At 54.5% G+C, this 19,868-nt stretch overlaps 2 protein-coding genes across 3 annotated transcripts; one reads left to right on the forward strand and one right to left on the reverse strand.

Moving 5' to 3' along the window:
- Positions 1-1,497: 1,497 nt before the first annotated feature.
- On the reverse strand, positions 1,498-10,550 carry TAFA3 (TAFA chemokine like family member 3). Its single transcript, XM_035017742.1, has 6 exons — positions 10,268-10,550; positions 9,000-9,057; positions 7,363-7,475; positions 6,549-6,698; positions 5,588-5,712; positions 1,498-4,455 (listed from the first exon to the last, which is right to left on the reverse strand). The coding sequence occupies exons 3-6, from the start codon at positions 7,472-7,474 to the stop codon at positions 4,444-4,446; spliced, it is 399 nt and encodes a 132-aa protein (XP_034873633.1). The 5' UTR covers position 7,475; positions 9,000-9,057; positions 10,268-10,550; the 3' UTR covers positions 1,498-4,443.
- A 2,492-nt stretch (positions 10,551-13,042) lies between these two features.
- On the forward strand, positions 13,043-18,422 carry PPM1J (protein phosphatase, Mg2+/Mn2+ dependent 1J). Of its 2 annotated transcripts, XM_035017743.1 has the most exons (10): positions 13,043-13,376; positions 14,726-14,840; positions 15,324-15,611; positions 15,893-16,005; positions 16,276-16,360; positions 16,948-17,066; positions 17,271-17,334; positions 17,487-17,594; positions 17,709-17,860; positions 18,009-18,421. In XM_035017743.1, exons 1-10 carry the CDS (start codon positions 13,057-13,059, stop codon positions 18,154-18,156), a joined length of 1,512 nt encoding a protein of 503 aa, XP_034873634.1. In that variant the 5' UTR covers positions 13,043-13,056; the 3' UTR covers positions 18,157-18,421. The 2 variants fall into 2 exon arrangements, with proteins under 2 accessions (XP_034873634.1, XP_034873635.1); XM_035017744.1 differs by lacking the exons at positions 16,948-17,066; positions 17,271-17,334 and having other exon boundaries at positions 18,009-18,422.
- The last annotated feature ends 1,446 nt before the right edge of the window (positions 18,423-19,868 follow it).

Here is a 19,868-nt window from a genome sequence, read left to right on the forward strand (position 1 = left end):
GTAGTTGCCTGGCCCTCCCTATGCCTCATCTACATGTCTCTTCCAAATACAATGTTTACAGCCATCGGAGTCCAGTAGCTTCTGTACGCAGATCCATAACCCACACTCAGTGACAAATCACAAGTCCCAGGAGGTCAGGAACCAGCTTAGCTGTTCACAGTGGGGGAAGAGAGCAATGAGCCCTCTCCTGTTCTGAAGTCCCATCTCAGTCACAGTAGATGGAGTGGGAACGTGACCTCGTGCGCTGAGCCCCGGGTAGCCAGTGCGCCCTGGTCTGACATCCATGCTGGCCTCTGTCTTGATTAGTCAGTCTCTGTGCTAATCTGGCATTTCTATATTGTGAATATTAGCCTTGTTTGTGGGCGTGGAGATACTCAAATCCACAGATGCCCAGAAACACCAGCAGCGTGTATGTACAGTCACATCTTTACTCAGAGGTGCACACGCAGTTACTTTCCTTGAGTTTAAAAGTAGAAGTCACATGAACTTGGAAAAAATAAACTGAGCTGATCTGGGGTGCGATAACGTATTAAGGAAGCATTTATCTGCTTCAAGTCTTTCTCTTGGCCTCCTAGTCTTTATGTCTTCATTCCTTTGGTTGTTAGTTCCCCAACACAGGCACGGCCTCCAAGAAATTCCAAACCCAGAAATACAGCGTCGAGTCATCATTTTCCAGATTGTAGGCACATACTGAGAAAGGTTCAATTTAAACATGAGGGCAGGGATTGGCAAAAGTTTTCTAGAAACGGTCTGATAGTAAATATTTTAGGCCTTCTGGGCCTTATGGTCTCTTTACAGTGACTCAACTGCTGTCCCAGCAGGGAAGTAGTCCTAGACAATAACAAGCCAATGAGTACAATTATGTTCCAATAAAACTTTATTTGCAAAAACAGTCAGTGGGCCAGATTCAGCCCATGGGCCTTAGTTTGCCGACCCCCACACTAGAATCTAAAGAAGACAGAAGCCATCAAAACTGGCTTCACAGGTCTTCCAAACGTTGATAGGGGCTCCGTTTTATCTCCTGCAGAAAGGACAAAAATCCACTGTTTTGGGTGTGGCATCAGTTTTCTTCTAATTATTTTGTGTTGTGCTTTGGTATTTTGATGTTCTTCTGAACGAGTTTTCTCAATCCCTCCTTTTTGTCTTTATTTTTCTCTTTCTGCATATATATCCCTAAATGCTTCCCATTCTTCTTCATTCTGTCCCCTTGCACCCACGGGGTTTGGAGATTTTAGAATGAGACTCTTTCACATCCATCCTTGCTAAAAATCCTGGTTTCATTCAGGTTCCTCATCTGTATTGGAGTACAGAGGCAATGTACAGCAAAGAACACTCATCTGGATCACTAGGTAGGACATACCACCACCTTGCTGTGTGACTTTGAGCCAATCACCTAACCTCTCTGAGCTTCCCTTTCCTCATCTGTCAAATGAGAGAGTTGGCTAACTGATCTCTAAAATCTCTTCTAGCTCTAAGCTTGAGATTTTAAGAAGCTGCAGCCTCAACTTGAGGCAGCTGTCAGGGGCCATTAATTACAGTGTCACTCACAGACCTTAATGAAACTGCCAGGAGGTCACAGAAATTAACCACATGATCTCTGGTACTTGGCAACCTTCACAGCTGAGGGGGTGGAGATACCAGCTAACCTGAGAGAATCTGAGAACCCAGCCCACTGACAAATGACTCCAGGACTCCTATGCTCCAGGAAAATTAACTTGCGTTCCTAAACGGCCATTGAAGTAGCTACAAAATGGGCACAAATATTGACTCGTTGGAAACAGGACCCTAGGGAGCTACAGTTGGAGGTAGGAGGCTTTCTCTTCTCCACCAGTCCCTCCTGTGTTGTATGGAGCTCTCCTGGCCACATAAAGGACACCTCTCAAAGCCCACCAAATAAATGTATGAGTAGGTCATGAGGAAATGGAAGCAAATTCCAGCATGTGCCAGAGGAAAGAGGCTTTCTCTGCAAGCAGAGGTGAGAGACCTCAGGGAGGATCAAGGAACCAGGACTCTGGCTGAGGCAGGGGCTGGTGGTGGTTGGCAGCTGAGGTGGGGGCCGTGGGGGGAATTTATACAGCATCATCCCCACTCTCTCAGGCTCCCCCAGCTCATAGCCCAGCGGCTCGTGGATGCAGCAGATGGGCAGGGGGCTGGCACCCTCCCCCGCTTTCTTGGACACAGTCTCAAGGGATGGGGAGGGAGTGGAGAAGCCCACATCCTGGCCTCCAGGAGAGCAGGCCTTTATTGTCTGACTCTGCTAAAGCTGCCTCATTTGTAGCCTAAATAATTCACTCACCAATCTCTCAAGGAGCATTAGAAGGAAAACAAAACCCAACCCAGCCCTCACACTCAGGTTCCCACTGCACCGAAGGCAGGCCAGGAGTCTGGGAGGCTGGGAGGCTGGGAGGCAGCCCCAACCTGCATAGAAGGCCTGCCTTCAAAGGTTCACTGGGACTGGCAACCTTCCAAAAACAGCCTGGGGTCTGGTTTTGTACAGCCCTGGAGCTAAGAATGGTTGTTACATTTTTAAAAGGCTTTTTAAAAAAACAAAATAAAACAAAACACAACAACAAAGAAAAACATGTCAGAGACTGTATATGGCCTGTAAAGCCTAAAATAATTGCTACCTGGCCCTTTCCAGAAAGTTTGCCAAACCCCTTTGTCCATTCTGCAGTCTTAAAGGAAGAGAAAGAGATGACAACTTCTGACCTACTCCTTTACTACCGCACTCCCTGACCCCACTATGTGCAGAGATTCAAAGTTGGCAGAGTTCTGATATTTACAATCGAGTGAGAAGCTGGCATCATTTTCTCCCCCATTACCCAAACCAGAACTAAACAAAAACAAGAAGAAAAACCTTCGAGTGGGGTGAATGAACAGTCTTGGTTCTGCTGCTTGGGGAAGAAGAGAAAGAAGCAGGGAGGGGCTGAGATTCAGCCTCAGCCAATCATGGGGGTGGGGGTGTGTGTGTCAGAATTCAGCATTGTCCTGGTGGTCTATACTGATACCCCTCCCTTCAGGCTCCACACCCTCCACACACACCCTGTGATTCTGGTGATCCCAGCTGATCCCAGCTGATCCTAGCAGTCACTGAGCCTATAATTCTTTTACTGATGAGATATCCAACTAGTCCCTGTCTCTGAGTCCCTGAAGCCTGTGTCGGTCTGACTCTGCCAACCCTCAATCCTGGACAGAGGCTCCATCCAGCCCTGCAAGGCCTCCCCTACTACCCAGCAGGGCCTTGGAAGGGAGAGGACTGTGACCAGCCCTGGAGTCCACCCAGAGCCTCTCCTGGAGCCAGAGCTTCTGAGAGTTCCATTCAGCTTAAGCACTCGGGAAGAGATGTGTCAGACTAGACACAATGGAGCTGCCAGCTCAGAGCGCCCCGGGTGTAACTGGGGTGAGTGATCTCTGGCTGTCATGGGGCCTGGTAGTAATTTGGGGGGCTGAGGGCAGAGTAGAGATCCAGTGGTCCCACATGCTGGCATATAAGTATTCTGGATTACTTCAGGTAACAGGGACCTGTTCTACAGTCTCCCAAGAAAAATGTTGCTGCTATCCTGCCAGTCCTTTGTAGGTTCCTGTTCTTGAGCTACAAATAATATGGAAGGCCCAAGTTGAATCCCATATCCAGGTTAAGCCAAAGGCCTTAGAGATTTGGAAGCCCAAACTGGAAGATCTGGGGCAAGTCATCTTACCTCTTTGGGACTCAGCTTCCTCATCTGTTAAAATAAGCAAATAAACAAAAACCTGAGGTCCTTGGATGGGGGTGATTTTAAGGTCCTGTCCATCCCATTCCCAATGAATAGCCCAAACTAGGCCACACCTCTGCAGAGCTTTGCTGGAAAGTTGTCTAGCTTCACGTTGGCTTTCCTTCCCCAAGTCAACCCAGTCCCAAGCAAACCAGAGATACAGCTGGTCTCTCAGGGAGGAGAGGTTTTCCTTCGGCATGTTGGCAGCTTGCTGGGTGTTCGGACTGACATGAGGGAGGGAGGTGGTGGGTGGTGAATGTGACGTCTTGTCTTCGTGCCTTGTGGTGAGGGGGTGGCTGAAGGGCTGTGGGAGTCTCACCCTCGTACCCCCAACATGCCCACAGCATATGGTCCAGAAGCTGTACACAGTCCCATACCTTTAATGTCAATTAGCTCAATTGTCTTTCAACAACTCTCCAACTTGACTGGACATTCTTCAAGGGCAGGAATTGTATCTTGACCTTCTTCTGGGTCCCCCAAGAGAACCCAGCACAACACTAGGTATGTGGCCGGAGATCTGTCCTTATCTGCTGAGCAACTCAATTGAAATGCCCCTGGAAAGAGTGATTCTGCACTTGGCACTGGGCGTGTGTCCAGGTAAGTGAATCTCCACTTTTGTTGGCTGATAACAATACCATTCTTCAGTCCATGGCTCGGTCAAGCTGTCCTGTCTAGGCCGTGACCCCAAGAACTATCGTGTGACCTAGAGAGCAGGCAATGGGGGAAGGCTGGAGAAGGGAATGCCCAAGACTCCCCAGGAGATATAGGTCATATGAAGGTCATTGATGCTGATCCCTTAGCCCTAAAGCAGTGCAGACTGGGAGAGCCTGGCTGGCTTGGCCTACACAAACATAAATCAGCACACCTCACCACTGCTTGCCTCAGAGTGGTGACCCAAACTGCAAGCACAGCGATCTATGGGCGACCAACCCAAACCTATAAAACAGTGACAAATGTCACAAGCCCTGTGGTGGGTCTGTCTTCTGGTCTTAACCACACTCAGAATGGCTGTCTCCCTTGCCTGCTTGCAGATAGGAAGCTCGCCACTTTTTCTTGCTGTAGCTCCTTCTGTTCTGTGCTCTCCAAATATGTGGCTCTCTTCAGAGCCCTGAAGGCTGCCTTCTCTTCTCTGTTTACGTGTCTGCTTGTTTGCTCTGTATGGTGGTGGAAAGGGAGGGCAGGAGGCAGAGTTCTGCCTTGCCCCAAGTGTCACTCCTCTGTTCAAAGGGTGATGGCAGAACCATGCCACTGATTAGCTATGGCACCCATGGAATTGCTAACGAGTTTGATAAAATTTTAATTACCCCTTATTCCCTGGAGCAGGCAGCGAACCACGAAAGTAATAATCCTCTTGGGTGCCGTCGAAATAAGATAATAAAGTGAGTGGAAGATGGGTGTGCGCTGTAGGGAGTTAATCCTGGGGGTTGGGGCGGGGTCTGAGGCAGGGGTGGGTGGGCGGAGTGGCTCCCCCCCCACCCCCCCTCACAGACGCCCCTCCAAATTATCTGGACCATTTCCTAATTCTCTACCTTGTTCTTATGGACCTGGCATTTTCTGGGAGACAAACTTACCCTAGGGAGAAGAGGAAACCAAGGCATATGGAGCATCAGGGATTAGCCCAGGACGCATCAGATTTCAAATCCTGAGGCCCTAACTCCAGTCCCCAGAGTGGAGACAGTCCAGAGGGACTGTCCAACCAGGCATGTGCCCACATAGTCATGGATCTCACCTTGGGACATGGATCTCCTAGACCCCCCGGCTCCTGCACCCCCCTCTGTCCCACCCCATGTGAAGGGGGAAGAGTAGGGTGGGATGGAATGGCCATCCCCGGATACCTTGGTGGTTTTGACTTTGTGCCCGCTGCTGCAGCTCCATCCTGACAGATCCGGGAGCACTTTGCACTCCTCCCCCGGCAGGCAGGGCTCCATCTGACACCACCACTTCTGCAGGACAATGGAGGCTGTGGGAGCAGGGGGCAGTGAGGGCAGCTCTAAGCCGTCCTCGAGGACAGAGTGCAGTCAAGGGCAGGAAGTCCATGGAGAATGAAGGGCGAGTTTGCACACCACTGGCTTTGGGTCCTGCATTCCCCTGTCTTCCCTGACTCCTGGCTGCCCAGAAAGGCAGTCTCGGGCTGAGGCTGGGGCACACACCATATCACATTCGATCCCACTGATCCCTACACGTCACCAAAGACAGCACGGAGAGAAGGCAGGGCAAGTTCTCAAAGGAGCCCTCCGGTCAGCAGAGGGGTACGATCTTCAACATTCCCACCTGGTGTATGTGAGCAAGTGCGCACCCCAGGCCAGGAGTGCAAAGCAGGCATGCACGTGAGCACAAGTGGGCACGTTTATAGTCCTGCCACGTGAGTGTGAGCTCACGAGCACGGGTGGGATCGTGAGAGAGAGGTGGGTGTGAGTGACATATGTGTGTCCATGTGAAGGCCACCGAAGAATGAGAGGGGGGTGCATGTAAGAGGCCGGTGGAAGAGCAGGAGGTGAAGAGGTCAACGTCTGACGCCATGTTTGGGAGAGAAGATTCAAGTGACAGAATGTCTAGTGCTAGGCAGGGAGTGTGGATAAGAGGGAGGGCAGGCGCAGATCAGGACCTCTCCTTATCTATGAAGCGGGGATGGTCCCCATCTGCCCTCCTCCCCCCAGAGGTTACCCATCATTTGAGACTGATCCCGAAAGCCCTGGGCTGGTATGAAATTGCATCCCAAGCAGATGGTGCGGCCTGGACAGACCTTCTTATCTCTGTGATTGGGCCCTCCCCGCCGGGGCCCGGCCTCTCACTCACCGTCCACGCAGGAAGGCTTTGTCCGCGTGGTGCCGGCCACCTGGCCAGAAAAGCAAGAGCACTGGACAGTCTGGGAGCGCTCCTCGATGCGGTTCCGGTTGCAGCAGCGATGAGCAGCAATCACCTCGCAGGTGCCCTGTTTCACCAGGACTGGAGCGACCAGACAAGGTCAGGGGCCCAGCCCACACTGCCTGGCAGCCCTGCTCCCCTCCCACCTGCCCTGCTTGTTCTTGGGCCCTCCTCCCAGCCAAGGGGCGGGGTGTTCAAAGGATGGCCAACTGCAGGGGAGGAGGAGGAAACGAAATCCTCCTGCGCCCTCTCCTTCCTTCTGCCCCAGTTAGGCCACGCTCATCCCTCTTTGGCAGAGCCTGGCCCTTGGGCAGAAAAAAGGTGGAATTCCCCACCAGGCCCCACTTCCTCTGGCCTCTTCCGGGTGAGGGCAAGGGCCCTGGGGGCTTACATTGCGTGGGGAGGATCATCCGCTTACACAGGCTTTAGCCATCCCAGAAGGAAAACCACAGAATTAGGCCAGGAGGCTACACTTAAGCCTCCACCCCAGGGCCTCTCTCCCTGCAGAACACCTTCTGGCCTAGAAGGAAAGGTGAGCCACAGGTCTGCCCACACTTTCTCTGGGCTGGGATCGCAGAGTGGGGCAGATTTTCCTGGGTGAAAAACAGAGAAGGAGCCAGAACCCCTAGAATCTGCATCTTACCTGGCCTTGGAGATCTGCCTGCTGTGAAATGGGGTGGGGCGGTGCCCAGCTCTGCCGGCATCCCGGGAAACCCTCCCCCAGGCTCTGCCTCCTCGCCCAAACCTGTGGGAGTTGGCTGCAAGGCAGCTGAGGCAAGGCGGGTCCACAGGCAGGCCAGGGAAAGTACCAGCAGCCAGTGGCCCGTACTCCAGTTCTGAGAGGTCCTCTCACGCATCCTGTCGAGAGAAGCACACAGCCAGCTCAAGGCTGAGCAGGAGCTCCCCAGCACCCGGCCCCAGCACCATGCGCTCTGGGAGGCCCAGAGGTGGGCAGGATGCACACCTCATCCCTAGGGGCTCTCCGCCTGGCACAAGCTCACCATACAAAGTGGTGAGTGCCGTGGTAGGAAAGGGAGCAGGGAGACTGCCTGGTCGGGAAAGCCACAGACAGCTTTGTAGGGGAGATGCCATTTAAGAGGGTCTTTTTTTTTTTTTTTTAAGATTTTATTTATTTATTTGACACAGAGAGAGAGACAGTGAGAGAGGGAACACAAGCAGGGGGAGTGGGAGAGGGAGAAGCAGGCTTACCGCGGAGCAGGGAGCCCGATGCGGGGCTCGATCCCAGGACCCTGGGATCATGACCTGAGCCAAAGGCAGCTGCTTAATGACTGAGCCACCCAGGCGCCCCCTAAGAGAGTCTTGAAGGATGAACCCAACATGGTCCCTTGGAGGGCTGTGCCATGGGAGGAACAATATTGTTGACCCCCATTTGTTGAGCACTTGACCCAGGCACGTCACATACATGCTCTTGCGGCCCTCATAACTGTCCTACAAAGTGGGATTATTTGTACCCACAGATGAGCAAACTGATCCTCAAAAAGCCTGGCAACAACTTAAACAAGCACCAATAAAGGACTGGCTAAATACATCCGTGGAGCATCTGTGCAAATGCAGTTACATCCAGGCCGCTGTAAAATAGAAGGAGGAAATGCTTTACGTACTGAGGCGTGCAAAGATCTCTAACGATAAGCCACCATTAAAGGGAAAACAAACAAACAAACACAAAGTGCAGGATGGTGTGTAGAAAATGCGTAAAAGGGAGGGATTATATATGTTGCTTAAATATGCATAAGCTAGCTCTGGAAAACGTACCAAAGAAAACCTAGTAACATTGATTGCCACCAAGAAGGGGAACCGGTTCACTCAGAGATGGGGGTAGAAGGGAGACTTAATCTTTCTCCCTGTTGCTTTTTACTGGGGGGAGGAGGGTTGAACTGAACTATAGGAATGTAATAGCAATTCAATTTTAACAAATTTAAATTTAGAAAAGAAGAAACGACACCAGGGCTAATAGAAGTCAAATGACTGCCCCAGGCCAGGGAGCACGTGGGTGGCAGAGCCCAAAGCCCAGAAGCCTGTCCTATTCCTACCCCACTACTTTGGCTTCTCCTTGGTTCTCTTCCTCTATCCTTGATGGGTCAGGCCTCCCATCTATCTCAGAGGACGAGCTAGAAACAGAGGGGATTCCAAGGAAGAAGAGGCAGAGAGCAGCAGGGGGCTGCCCAGGCATACCAGGAGTCTGGACCACCTCCCCTCGGCTGCACGACTGGCCCCTTGGGACATCGCTGGAGTCCCTCAGGCGTCAGCAGTCCTGGGAACACCAGAGACCAAACCAAATGCCGGGGCCTTGGATAGGGTGCTTAATCTCTGTCACCACCACCCGCCCTCAACTGTCACCCCTTCAGCTTTCTCCTCACTCACCTTTTTGGGGATCTTTCAGCTTCTGTCTGTTCATCCACAGGCCTCAGATTCACCCCACCTAGACAAGTAGGAAAGATTCTTGGGGGGTTGCCAGGGACAGAGGGAGTCCATGGCCCTGCAGAAGCGAGGGAGAGCCTGGGTGAGGACAAAAGGTACAATGGAGTAGAGCCCAATTCTGAAGCTGTTCTTCAAGGTGCAGGGTGGGGGGCGGAGGCTGTCCTCTGCCTTGCAGACTCTGCGAACACACAGGGCAGCTAGCCCGGGAAGAGTAGCCTGAGGGTTCCTCTGTCCCAGGAGTGAAGCAGGGCCGATAGTGGGGACGTGTCTAGTAATCCACGCTATCAGGGTTCTGGCCTTGGGAGGGAGCTGAAGGCCAGGGAAGGATTCCTGAGCAGGATCTGACAAAATGCGCTCCAAGAGGCCCCTGGAAAGGACCCTGAGGTCTTGAATCCTTTTGCCTCCACCTCCTACCCCCACTGCACCTGGGTCCCGGACTGGAGCAGAGCTGGCTCCATTCTGCCACCCTCACCCCCATTTCCAGTCCGGAGGGCTAGAATGGGGCGCCTCCCGGTCCCTAGCCTCAGGGGCTCCAGCCCAACAGCTTCTCCATTTCTCCCGACGACCTCTCTTCCCTCAGCCTCCAAAGGGAGGTAGAGCTGAAGCATGAAGCAGGTAGGATGGTGGGGCCCAGAGAGGACTAGGCAGACAGACGCAGGAAGTGGTGCCAATACCGCACAGATGGGAGTGTTCCACGGGCAAGAGCTTCCCAGCCTTGTAGATGTATCTCTTTTCTGAGTAGGTATCTCCTCTCCCTGTCCCCTTCAGGAACCTTCATTTCGATCATTTCAAATACAGCTCTGTCTTCTCTCAGGCAGTCCTCATCCCTTTTCCCTCTGAGCTGCCACACCCGCCAACCCAGCTCTCCCATGAACCCCAAGACCCAAAAAATGGGGGGTGTGCTTTTGGGCTGAGTCCTCAGGCATTCTATTCCCTCCCTCAGGGAGAAGGGGAAAAGGAAGCTTCTGGGGTTTGTTCTGGGGTTCCACACTCCTGCCTCAGTTTACCAGCCGATTTTCCCCAAACCTAGATGCAAGGTATGGGGAAGCTGAGTTAGCAGACGGCATACCAGCGTGGAGTTGAGGATGTGGACCGCGAGAAGCTTTAAGTTTCCCTGCCTTCTCCCGGCCCCCTTCGGCGCCCACTCATTGCTCCAAATTTCTGAGCCCCCAGCCGCAGGATCTACCCGCCCCACGGCGGTGCCCACTTACCTCTGAGTCCCGCACCAAGACTCCGAAAGGCGGACTTCAGGAGGGAGCAGCCGGCTCGGGTGCTGTCAAGTCAGGAGCCCCGTGTCCCTCACCAAGTTGCCGCCGGGTCCCCGAGGCGGCGGGGCTTCGGCCAAACTGGCATCACGGTCTTGCCCGACCCCGCCCTGGGCACGGGGAACTCCTGGCCCGCCCGGCCAGCTCTGCAAGGCTCAGCCGGGGTGTTTCTGAGGCTCCCGCCGGCAGGCCAGGGAGCGCGCAGCCGCCGCCGCCTCCCTGTCGCCGGGGGCCGTCCCCGCTCCGCCAGCCCCCGCCGCCTCCTCCCGGACAGCTCCGGGCGCCGCGCAGTGCGCTCGGCGGGGCGGGCGGGCACAGACGCGCGCAGCGGCCCCTGGCGGCCGAGGCCGGAAGAGCGAGGAGACGCCTGCCGGTCCCGCCGTGCTGTCCGCAGTCCGGGCGAACGTCTCCCTGGTGCAGGCCGGGCTAACCCAAAGAGGTCCTTCAAAACTCTCCGCCTTGTGGCTTCTGGGGTGGGAGGGGGCTGCGTGTGAGGAGGGATTGCCAAGACCCCCAAGGGTTTGGAGTCTTGAAGATTCTAGAACTGCACTATCCAGTAGGATAGCCACTAGTCGTATGTGGTTATTTAAGTTTAAATACAAATTAAATAAAATCTAAAAATTGTTTTTTATTTGCTGTTGACATCCCCACTGACCATTTGGTGCTGGAGCTAGGGATCTCTCTGTCCTGGCTCTGTGGCCTAATTGTAGCCACATCATGGTGGGTGCGGTGAAGAGCAGGTATTAGGGAGCAGGGTGACACAGAGAAGAGGTAAGCCAACTGCCCCAGAAACACTGAGTAATAAAAATAGCCAGGATGTTATATTTTTTCATCAGTCTTAGCTTGCTGTTGTTGTTTATGCCATTTATCTGAGAGCTGGTTCCAGTTTTTCTTAAACAGGAGGGAAATACCCATAGCAGCAGCATGGTCCTTCCTCCGTTTGCCTTTGCCACTCTATGGGCCTTTGGATCTGATTTTTCTTTTCTTGTGACTTCTATTTTTCTGGCTGTCTCTGCCTGAAGTGTAGGTATAATTACAGCAAGCCTAAAGACCTGAACGAAGGGTCACCTGAGTGGCTCATTCGGTTAAGCATCTGCCTTTGGCTCAGGTCATGATCTCAGGGTCCTGGGATCAAGCTGGGCATTGGGCTCTCTGCTCAGTGGGGAGTCTGCTTCTCCCTCTCCCTCTGCACCTCCCCTCCCCCCAGCTCATGTTCTCTCTCTCTGTCTCAAATAAATAAATAAATAAATAAATAAATAAATAAATAAATATATATTAAAAAAATACCTGAATAACCAGTGTGCGATTTTTATTTGGAAGCGGCGAGGAAAGCCACCCGTTCTGGGGGCACATTTTAGCTCAGGAACAGAGAGGGTTATGTTCAGGGAGCATTCTGCCCACAGAGCCCAAAGATGGAGTCCCAACCATGAACTCGGTGCCAGTGATTCCTGAGGGCTACCCTGACTTGCATTAGGGCCACAGGGCCTTGTCCCCATTTGGACAGTGCCTGGGGTAGGAGGTGTCTCTGGAGATGTACTGATCAATTCCCTGATAGCTGCCTTAGGAACAGGTCTCTTTGGACTCAGCACCACTTCTCCCTTACAAGCAAGCGCTTAGCCTGGCCTCTGTCTCCCCCTGGCGGTGCCTACGGATCTTGTTCAGCCTGCAGGCTCAGCCTCTGCCTTCAGAGGAGGAAGGTCAAAGAGGGGTAACCCTCACTCTTCTCTCTGCCATTCACCTCCTCCTTAGCCCCTCCTCCACGATCCCGACAAATCAGCTTGGCTCATCAGACAGAACGGAGTTTGGGCGTTTGGGGACTGGCACGAGTGTGAGTCTCTCGTTGGCTGTGTGACCTCTTGCGGCAAGTCCTGTAAAATGACAGGCGCGTCATCGGTAAAAAGAACATAAAACCCACCTTGAAGGGCTGCTATTTGGTATAAATGGTCTAATATATGGCAAGTGCTTTGTAGCGGGCCTACTATATAGTAAGTCCGAACACATATTGTTGTTATCCTTATTAACTAGCCCTGCTGTGGTCAGGGGAGGCCTAAATGTGGAGGGAAATTGGGTCCTGAGAAGGAAAGTGGAGTCAGAGTGGCAACCGCTCTCCCAGATCTAGAGGTGGTCGTCGATGGGGAACAGCGCCGTCAGGAGCCCAAGAACTTACCCCCGGCTCCCTAATTCAGGATGGTCGGCTCCAGCCCGCGTCCTCAGCACCCTCACAGCACACCCAGCACCAGCCCCTCGCCGTCGCTCTCACTCCAGCAGCCTCAGCCAGAGGTATTGTCACACCAGGTGCCTCACACCCAGCGGTGGCGGAAGCTGCCGGTTTCGCTCTGAAGTCACCAGTTCCATCACCCTCCTGGCTGAACCGAGGGCGAGGAGACACTACCCCCGCCCCCCTTTCACAATGGGGAAGGTCTAGCTGATGTCTCATCTAGAGCACGTATGAAATAGGATGTGCTTCCCTCGGTCCCCTTCCCACAACAGCAGACCCTTCTTCCCCAAAGAAACTGAGGCGGAGCGAAGCCTGAACGCGGCGGGGAGAGCAGCGAGCTGGTGGGGCGGTGCCGGGGGCGGCCCAGAGCAGGAGGAAGTTTTGCCGCGACCCGCCCTGCCCGCCCAGAGCCAATGGACGGGAAGAGCCCGCAGGAGCGAGCACCGCCCACCGCGCGCCCTAGGGGCGGGGCCGCCTCGGGGCGGGGCCACGGCCGAGGGCGGGGCAGGGAGGCAGCATGCTAAGCCGGGTGCGCTCGGCCGTGGCGCACCTGGTGAGCTCTGGGGGCGCCCCGCCTCCGCGCCCCAAGTCCCCAGATCTGCCCAACGCGCCCTTGGCGCAGACCGCCGCTCCTCCAGAAGCGCCCAGGAGCCCTCCGGCGAGGGCTGAGAGCGCAGCGCCGGCGAAGACAGTAGAGGCTCGAGCGAGCTTCTCCCGACCGACCTTCCTGCAGCTGAGCCCAGGGGGGCTGCGACGCGCCGACGACCACGCTGGCCGGGCTGTGCAAAGCCCCCCGGACACCGGCCGTCGCCTGCCCTGGAGCACGGGCTACGCCGAGTGAGCGCCCCCGGGAAGACCCTGGGCAGGATGGGACCCCCAGCCCCCAGCCCCTTCCCCAGCTGGGCATCCCCGGCGCTGGGCTGCGTGCCCCTCGCCGTGCGCGGCGCGAGGAGTTCCCTTCTCCCAGGACCTTTGCTTTCCTTTGGGCTTCGGGCCGCAGCGACCCCCCCCCCGCCCCCTTAAGCCCTTTCTCAAGTCGGTGCAGTCTTCCTCAGGCCCTTTCAGCTCGTTGACTACTCTCACCCGCGCTGCCTCAGGACCTTGTTCCCTTCCAGAGCCCGGAGGGTGGAGGGCCCCGTGGAGGATGAGTTGGCCAGTTCTCAGTCGGGGCCCGGCAGTTTAATGGCTAAGGGAGGCGGGGATTCAAGGAGGGGGGGTGCCCTTTTAATAGAGGAGATGGCGGCTGGAGAAACTCGCTCCTGGGCTTCCCGACCCCAGCGCCCCAGTTCTCTGTCCCTCTTACCGTTCCCCTCCCCCTCCACACCCAGAAATAGCCCGCGACACCAGGCGGCCTCCGGCTTCCCCAGGGGCGAGGGAGGGCGCCGCCCGGGGAAGCAGGAGGGTCCCCTTTGAATGCCTCTCGGAGGGAGGGCATGGCACTGGCCTCGCAAAGAAGTGGACGCCCGGTCGTAGTGTGGAGCCGCCGGCTGACCCCCAGGCCGCGTGTATTTTTAATGTATCTACTGGGAAAGCAGAGCACTGAGGGAGATGGGGGCGCTGAGGTCGCTGAGGGTGGTGGCTGGTAGACCCCGGGCCCCACCACTAGCTCCTTTAGCTTTCTGTTTGAGAAGAGTTGGTGGTTCTGTGGCTCCTGCGCAGTCCAGGTGGGCTTCCACCCCTACCCTATTTCAATTCCTGTTTCCCTGTCTGGGCTCGAGCACTTCCTCACTGCCAAAGCAGCAGAAACTTTCACTGGATGATTTTAAGATAAAGGTGGGTGTGCCCATGAGGGTGGGGTGCTGTGGAGGAGGCACTAGAAAAGTTGATTAGGCTCCAGGGTGGGATGGAGGGTCTTGGCAAGCAGGGTGGTTAAGATCTCCTGCTGCCCCTGCCCAGCCCCTTCCCCAGCAGCCCGTGGGGGTGCGCCCTTTGCCAGGGACCGGGGAACCGAGGCAGGAACAAGCTGCTGCTGGCCTTTCTGTGAGGTGGTGGGGCCTGACGCCCAGATGGTATTCCTTGTGCCTTGCCCTGCCTCCCTTCTCCTCCTCTTTCTGGCCTGGATCCCAGGTGGCTATGACCTTTCTAGGTTTGGCCAGCAGGCTAGAGAGGGTGTGTGTGTCTAAGGTGGGGGTTATTCCAGGACCTGGCCTGGTGTCCAACCTGATGTGGTCACTCTGGCCTGGCAGGGTCATCAACGCTGGCAAAAGTCGGCACAATGAGGACCAGGCTTGCTGTGAGGTGGTGTATGTGGAAGGTCGGAGGAGTGTTTCAGGGGCGCCTAGGGAGCCTAGCCAAGGCCAGGTAAGCCCCCACCCCCTTCCCTCGCCTCCAGAGATGGTGACACCTCTCCCCGCGGATTCTAGGCATCCAGTTATAAATCTCAGACCTAACTCCTCACCCAACTAGCTTTCTACCTCTGGCACAGAAGCTTCTACCTCTGGCACAGAACTGACATTGACCAGTTAGAATGTCAGGATAAATGTTCCATTTACCAGTTAGAATGTAGGTGCTCCTGTATTTATGGATGATTTAATTCATTGCCAATGTTTATTTTTGTATCTTTTATCCTCCGAGTTTGGCTTTTTTTGATGCTTTACTTTCTGACACATAATAGGCCCTTGGTAAATGAGTGAATAAATCTAATTTGCCTTTCATACCAAAGTCTGACCTCCTCTCTGATGTTTGTATGGTTGCCTAGAGTCTTGCTCTTCTCCTTGTATCACACACACACACACACACACACACACACACTCCCTCATTCACCTCCAACTTTTCCTCCACCAGGGACTCTGCTTCTACTACTGGGGCCTGTTTGATGGGCATGCAGGGGGCGGAGCTGCCGAAATGGCCTCCAGGCTCCTGCACCGCCACATCCGGGAGCAGCTAAAGGACCTGGTAGAGATACTCCAGGACCCCTCGCCACCTCCCCTCTGCCTCCCGTCTACCCCAGGAGCCCCAGGTTCCTCTGATTCTTCTCACTTGGTTGGTCCTCAGTCCTGCTGGTCTTCACAGAAGGAAGTGACCCATGAGAGCCTGGTAGTGGGGGCCATAGAGAATGCCTTCCAGTTCATGGTGAGTGGGTGGTCCCCGGGCAGGAACCTGCTAGGCAGATACTCTGGTCAACTCTGTACGGGAATCAAATAGCCTAAGGGGCCCTGAGTACCCACAACACCTTTGAGGGCCTGAGCAGAGCTTGGTTCAGAGGGGAGGGAAGGGGGAGTTATACCCATGTCTGCCCTCCCCTCCTCCAGTGTGGCTTGGCTGGGCCAGTTTATTTCTGCAGATGGGGGCAGTGGTTGTGGGCCTGGAACCTGTTCTTCATTCACCCCCTCTGACCCTTCCTCACATGGCAGGATGAGCAGATGGCCCGGGAGCGGCATGGCCACCAAGTGGAGGGGGGCTGCTGTGCACTGGTTGTGGTCTACTTGCTAGGCAAGGTGTATGTGGCCAATGCAGGGGACAGCAGGTATGGGGAGGGGGGAGGGGGTCACCCTCTGGGATGGGGGAATAGAAGAGAATGAGGTGGTGGGTGTTACAAATCAAAAACTGGAGGGAGGGATGGTGTCAGGAGCGGTCACAGACATAAGGGATGGCCAGAAATAGCCACAAGGGGAGGAAAGATGGGGGTCTGGGTGAGGAACCCCAAGGGTCATTGTGGGGAAGCCCTGGTCTTTCTGGAATTCTCCACAAGGGGGCTGAGGAGAGCCCAGCCCAAACCTTTTCTTTCTCTGGGCAGAGCCATCATTGTCCGGAATGGTGAAATCATTCCCATGTCCCGCGAGTTCACCCCGGAGACTGAGCGCCAGCGTCTTCAGCTGCTTGTAAGTAGGAACTAACCTTCCTGCTCCCGTTCTTTGTTGACTCTCGTGGCTCTCTGTGGCTTGTGGCCCCACCCTCACCACCCAGACCGCTCCTTACTGGCTGCTCACTGGGAAGGCTGCTCCTGCTCAGCAGCAATGGCTGAGCTGGTAGAGTACGTAGCAGGAAGGAATGTGGGCTACTCCAGGGCTCCCACTGGGGCTCCCACTGTGGCCCCCGCTGAGGAAGGAAGTGGAGTCAGAGGCGGGGAAAGGAAGTAGCCAAGGCCCCTGAGAGGCAGTATGGTTTAGTGCTTTAAAGTACTGACTCTGGAGCTGGACTGCCTGGGACTGAATCCTGGTTCAAGCCCTTTGCTCATTGTTTGACGTGCAGATGGTTCCCTTAAGTGGCATCAGTAGCTCCTGCCTTAAGGGTTGTCCTGAGGTTCGGCGAGTTCATATACTTTATTCGTATTAGAACAGTGCATGGCACATGGTAAAGAAACCCCATTTAAGGCCCTGCTGTAATTAACCTCATCTGTACGGCAGGGTGTGCTCTAAGCCTAATGCCCCCCTGGCCCTCTGCTCTGTCCGGCCACTCCCAACCGCAGGGCTTCCTGAAACCAGAGCTGCTAGGTGGTGAATTCACCCACCTTGAGTTCCCCCGCAGAATTCAGCCCAAGGAGCTGGGGCAGAGGATGCTGTACCGGGACCAGAACATGACCGGCTGGTAACACTTCCTTCAGAGCTGGGGCCCGTTCCCATGGTAGCACAACCAGTCCCTTACCAGCAGCAAGGTGGAAGCTGGAGGCGGGGCCAGTCTGGGGGCTGGGGGCATGTGGTCCTTCTTAGGGGTTTGTGTGAGGGGCATGGCTCCTCCAGGAGAGGGGCTTTGATGCCTGGGTGATGCGTCCTCTGCTCCCCCCCTCCCCAGGGCCTACAAAAAGATCGAGCTGGAGGATCTCAGGTTTCCTCTGGTCTGTGGGGAGGGCAAAAAGGTAAACTCCATGGTAGAGGTGGGAGAGGGCAGGAGGACCCACCACAACCTGTCTAGGGAGGTGGAGGTTCTACCCCAGGGCAGGGGTGGGAGGGCCCACAGCTTCAGAGACTGGGAGAGGGCCGTGGCAGCACCCGTACTCATTCCCTTTAGGCTCGAGTGATGGCCACCATTGGAGTGACCCGGGGTTTGGGAGACCACAACCTCAAGGTCTGCAGCTCCACTCTGCCCATCAAGCCCTTCCTCTCCTGCTTCCCTGAGGTGAGCCGTATGGGGGCTTCCTCAACTATACCTTCCCTCTGGGGGCCCCGGGCTGGCTTTCTCCCAGGGTCCCTTTGTCCCCCAGCTCCTTCTCCACTCTCTTCTCCCCACCAGGTGCGAGTGTATGACCTGAGGCAGTACGAGCACTGCCCAGATGACGTGCTAGTCCTGGGAACAGATGGACTGTGGGATGTGACCAGTGACTGGGAGGTAGCTGCCACTGTGGACAGGGTGCTTTCAGCCTATGAGCCCAATGACGCCAGCAGGTAGGGCTCGTATGGCGGTGGGGGCGGGGGTGACAGTGGGGAAGGTAGGGGCAAAGGGAAGCAATGCTGGGGGCCCCACATGAGGGCCTGTGTATCGCTCTTCCCATATACATGTTGGAACATGAATGTGCACGTGTGCTTCTGGCAGGTACACAGCTCTGGCCCAAGCTCTGGTCCTGGGGGCCCGGGGCATCCCCAGGGACCGTGGCTGGCGTCTCCCCAACAACAAGCTGGGTTCCGGGGATGACATCTCGGTCTTCGTCATCCCTCTAGGGGGGCCAGGCAGTTACTCCTGAGGGGCTCAGCCCCACCCCTCCCACCACCCTCCTAGCCTCTCCATGCTTACCCTCTGCTGACCCAAACTCTGAACTTGTCTCCCTGACCTCCTTTAGTGGTAACGTGACTGAAGAAGGGGGTGTCAGATCCAAAACTAATAGCTAGTGGCAAATAAACCAGATGGATAAAAATATGTGTCTTGGGGCACCTGGGTGGCTCAGTTGTTAAGTGTCTGCCTTTGGCTCAGGTCATGATCCCAGGGTCCTAGGATCGAGCCCCGCATCGGGCTCCCTGCTCGGTGGGAAGCCTGCTTCTCCCTCTCCCACTCCCCCTGCTTGTGTTCCCTCTCTCGCTGTGTCTCTCTCTGTTAAATAAATAACTAAAATCTTTAAAAAAAGATGTGTGTCTTTATTTACTTTGATTAGAAACCAAAAGGCTCTTTCAGGTGGTGGAAAGAACAGCAAAGCAGTCCTAAAAATGTAGTGCTCCCAGGTTCCGTCTCCCCCTTCTGCTTGTCCCACTCCGCGTGCTCGCATCCACTTCCAAGTCAGTATTTCCCCCAGATCTTTCCTGAGCTTTAGGCCCACATGTCCTACCTGTCTCCTGAACATCTAGATATCCCACGGGCATTTCAACTCAGCGTACTTCAAATGGAATCTACCATTTCCCTACAAACGTGTGCCTTCTCCTGGTTCATCATGTCCATGGGTATCAGCTCATCAGCCCAAGTTAGAAATCTTAGCGTTGGTCACCTTTGGATTCTGGCTCTTCCCCAGCAAGTGAATCAATCACTACGTGCTGTTGATTATATATCACAAAATATATTTCCTATTTGTCCACCTATCCCCACCCCTACTGTTACTACTACATTAGGCTTTTAACTCTATCTCCAGGTCATGCCCCTGTATCCCTGAATGTAACCTTTCCACAGTGGGAATCCAAGTTGGTTATTCCCTTGAGAGAACATTTCAGTGGCTCCCTACTGCCCCTAGACCAAAATCAACACTCAACTCTTGAGTGTGGCAGACAAGGACATTCATGATCTGGCCACCGCGTCCTTCCCTAGCCCTATCTTTCAGCCCCACCCCCACTCTCCTGGGGGTTCCGTAACTCTTGGGGCCTATTGTGGCTCCAACCCACTTAACATCTACTCATCACCTTATCTGGAAAACCTGACTCGTCCTTCAGGGCCGGGTATCCCATAGCCCTTGCGTGCCTCCAGCACAACCACTGCCTCCTGTAAATATAACATGGAGTAGCAGTTAAGGGCAGAGGCTCTAGAGTCCTCCTATCCAGGTCCTGGTGCCAAACCCACCACTAGCTCTGCAACCTCTCTGAGCCTCAATTTGCTTCTCAGCAAAATGGAAGTAACAGTGCTACCTCACAGAGTTGTTGTAAGGACTAAAGGAGTTCATGTCTGTCTGTGGAGCCAGGGGCATGCCATAAGGATTCAATAACTTGATATCTTTAAGTTGTTTGTGTTTGCATTTGGACTGTTAAGTTCTTTGAAGACCGAAATCAATCTGCAGTGTATGTTTATTGAGCGGGTGAAGAGGCCTGGGGACCAAACTTCTCTGGACCTCAGCTTACTCATTTATCAAATGTGTGGGCTGCACTTCAGAGCTTTAAAATCTACATGACTCCTGACGTTCATTCATTCAGAGAATATTTCTTTTTTTTTTTTTAAAAGATTTTATTTATTTATTTGAGAGAGAGCACATGAGAGGGGGGA

This window comes from Mirounga leonina, unplaced genomic scaffold (assembly GCF_011800145.1).
Source record: "Mirounga leonina isolate KUSES-001 unplaced genomic scaffold, KU_Mleo_1.0 Mir_173, whole genome shotgun sequence".
NCBI classification, from domain to species: domain Eukaryota; kingdom Metazoa; phylum Chordata; class Mammalia; order Carnivora; family Phocidae; genus Mirounga; species Mirounga leonina.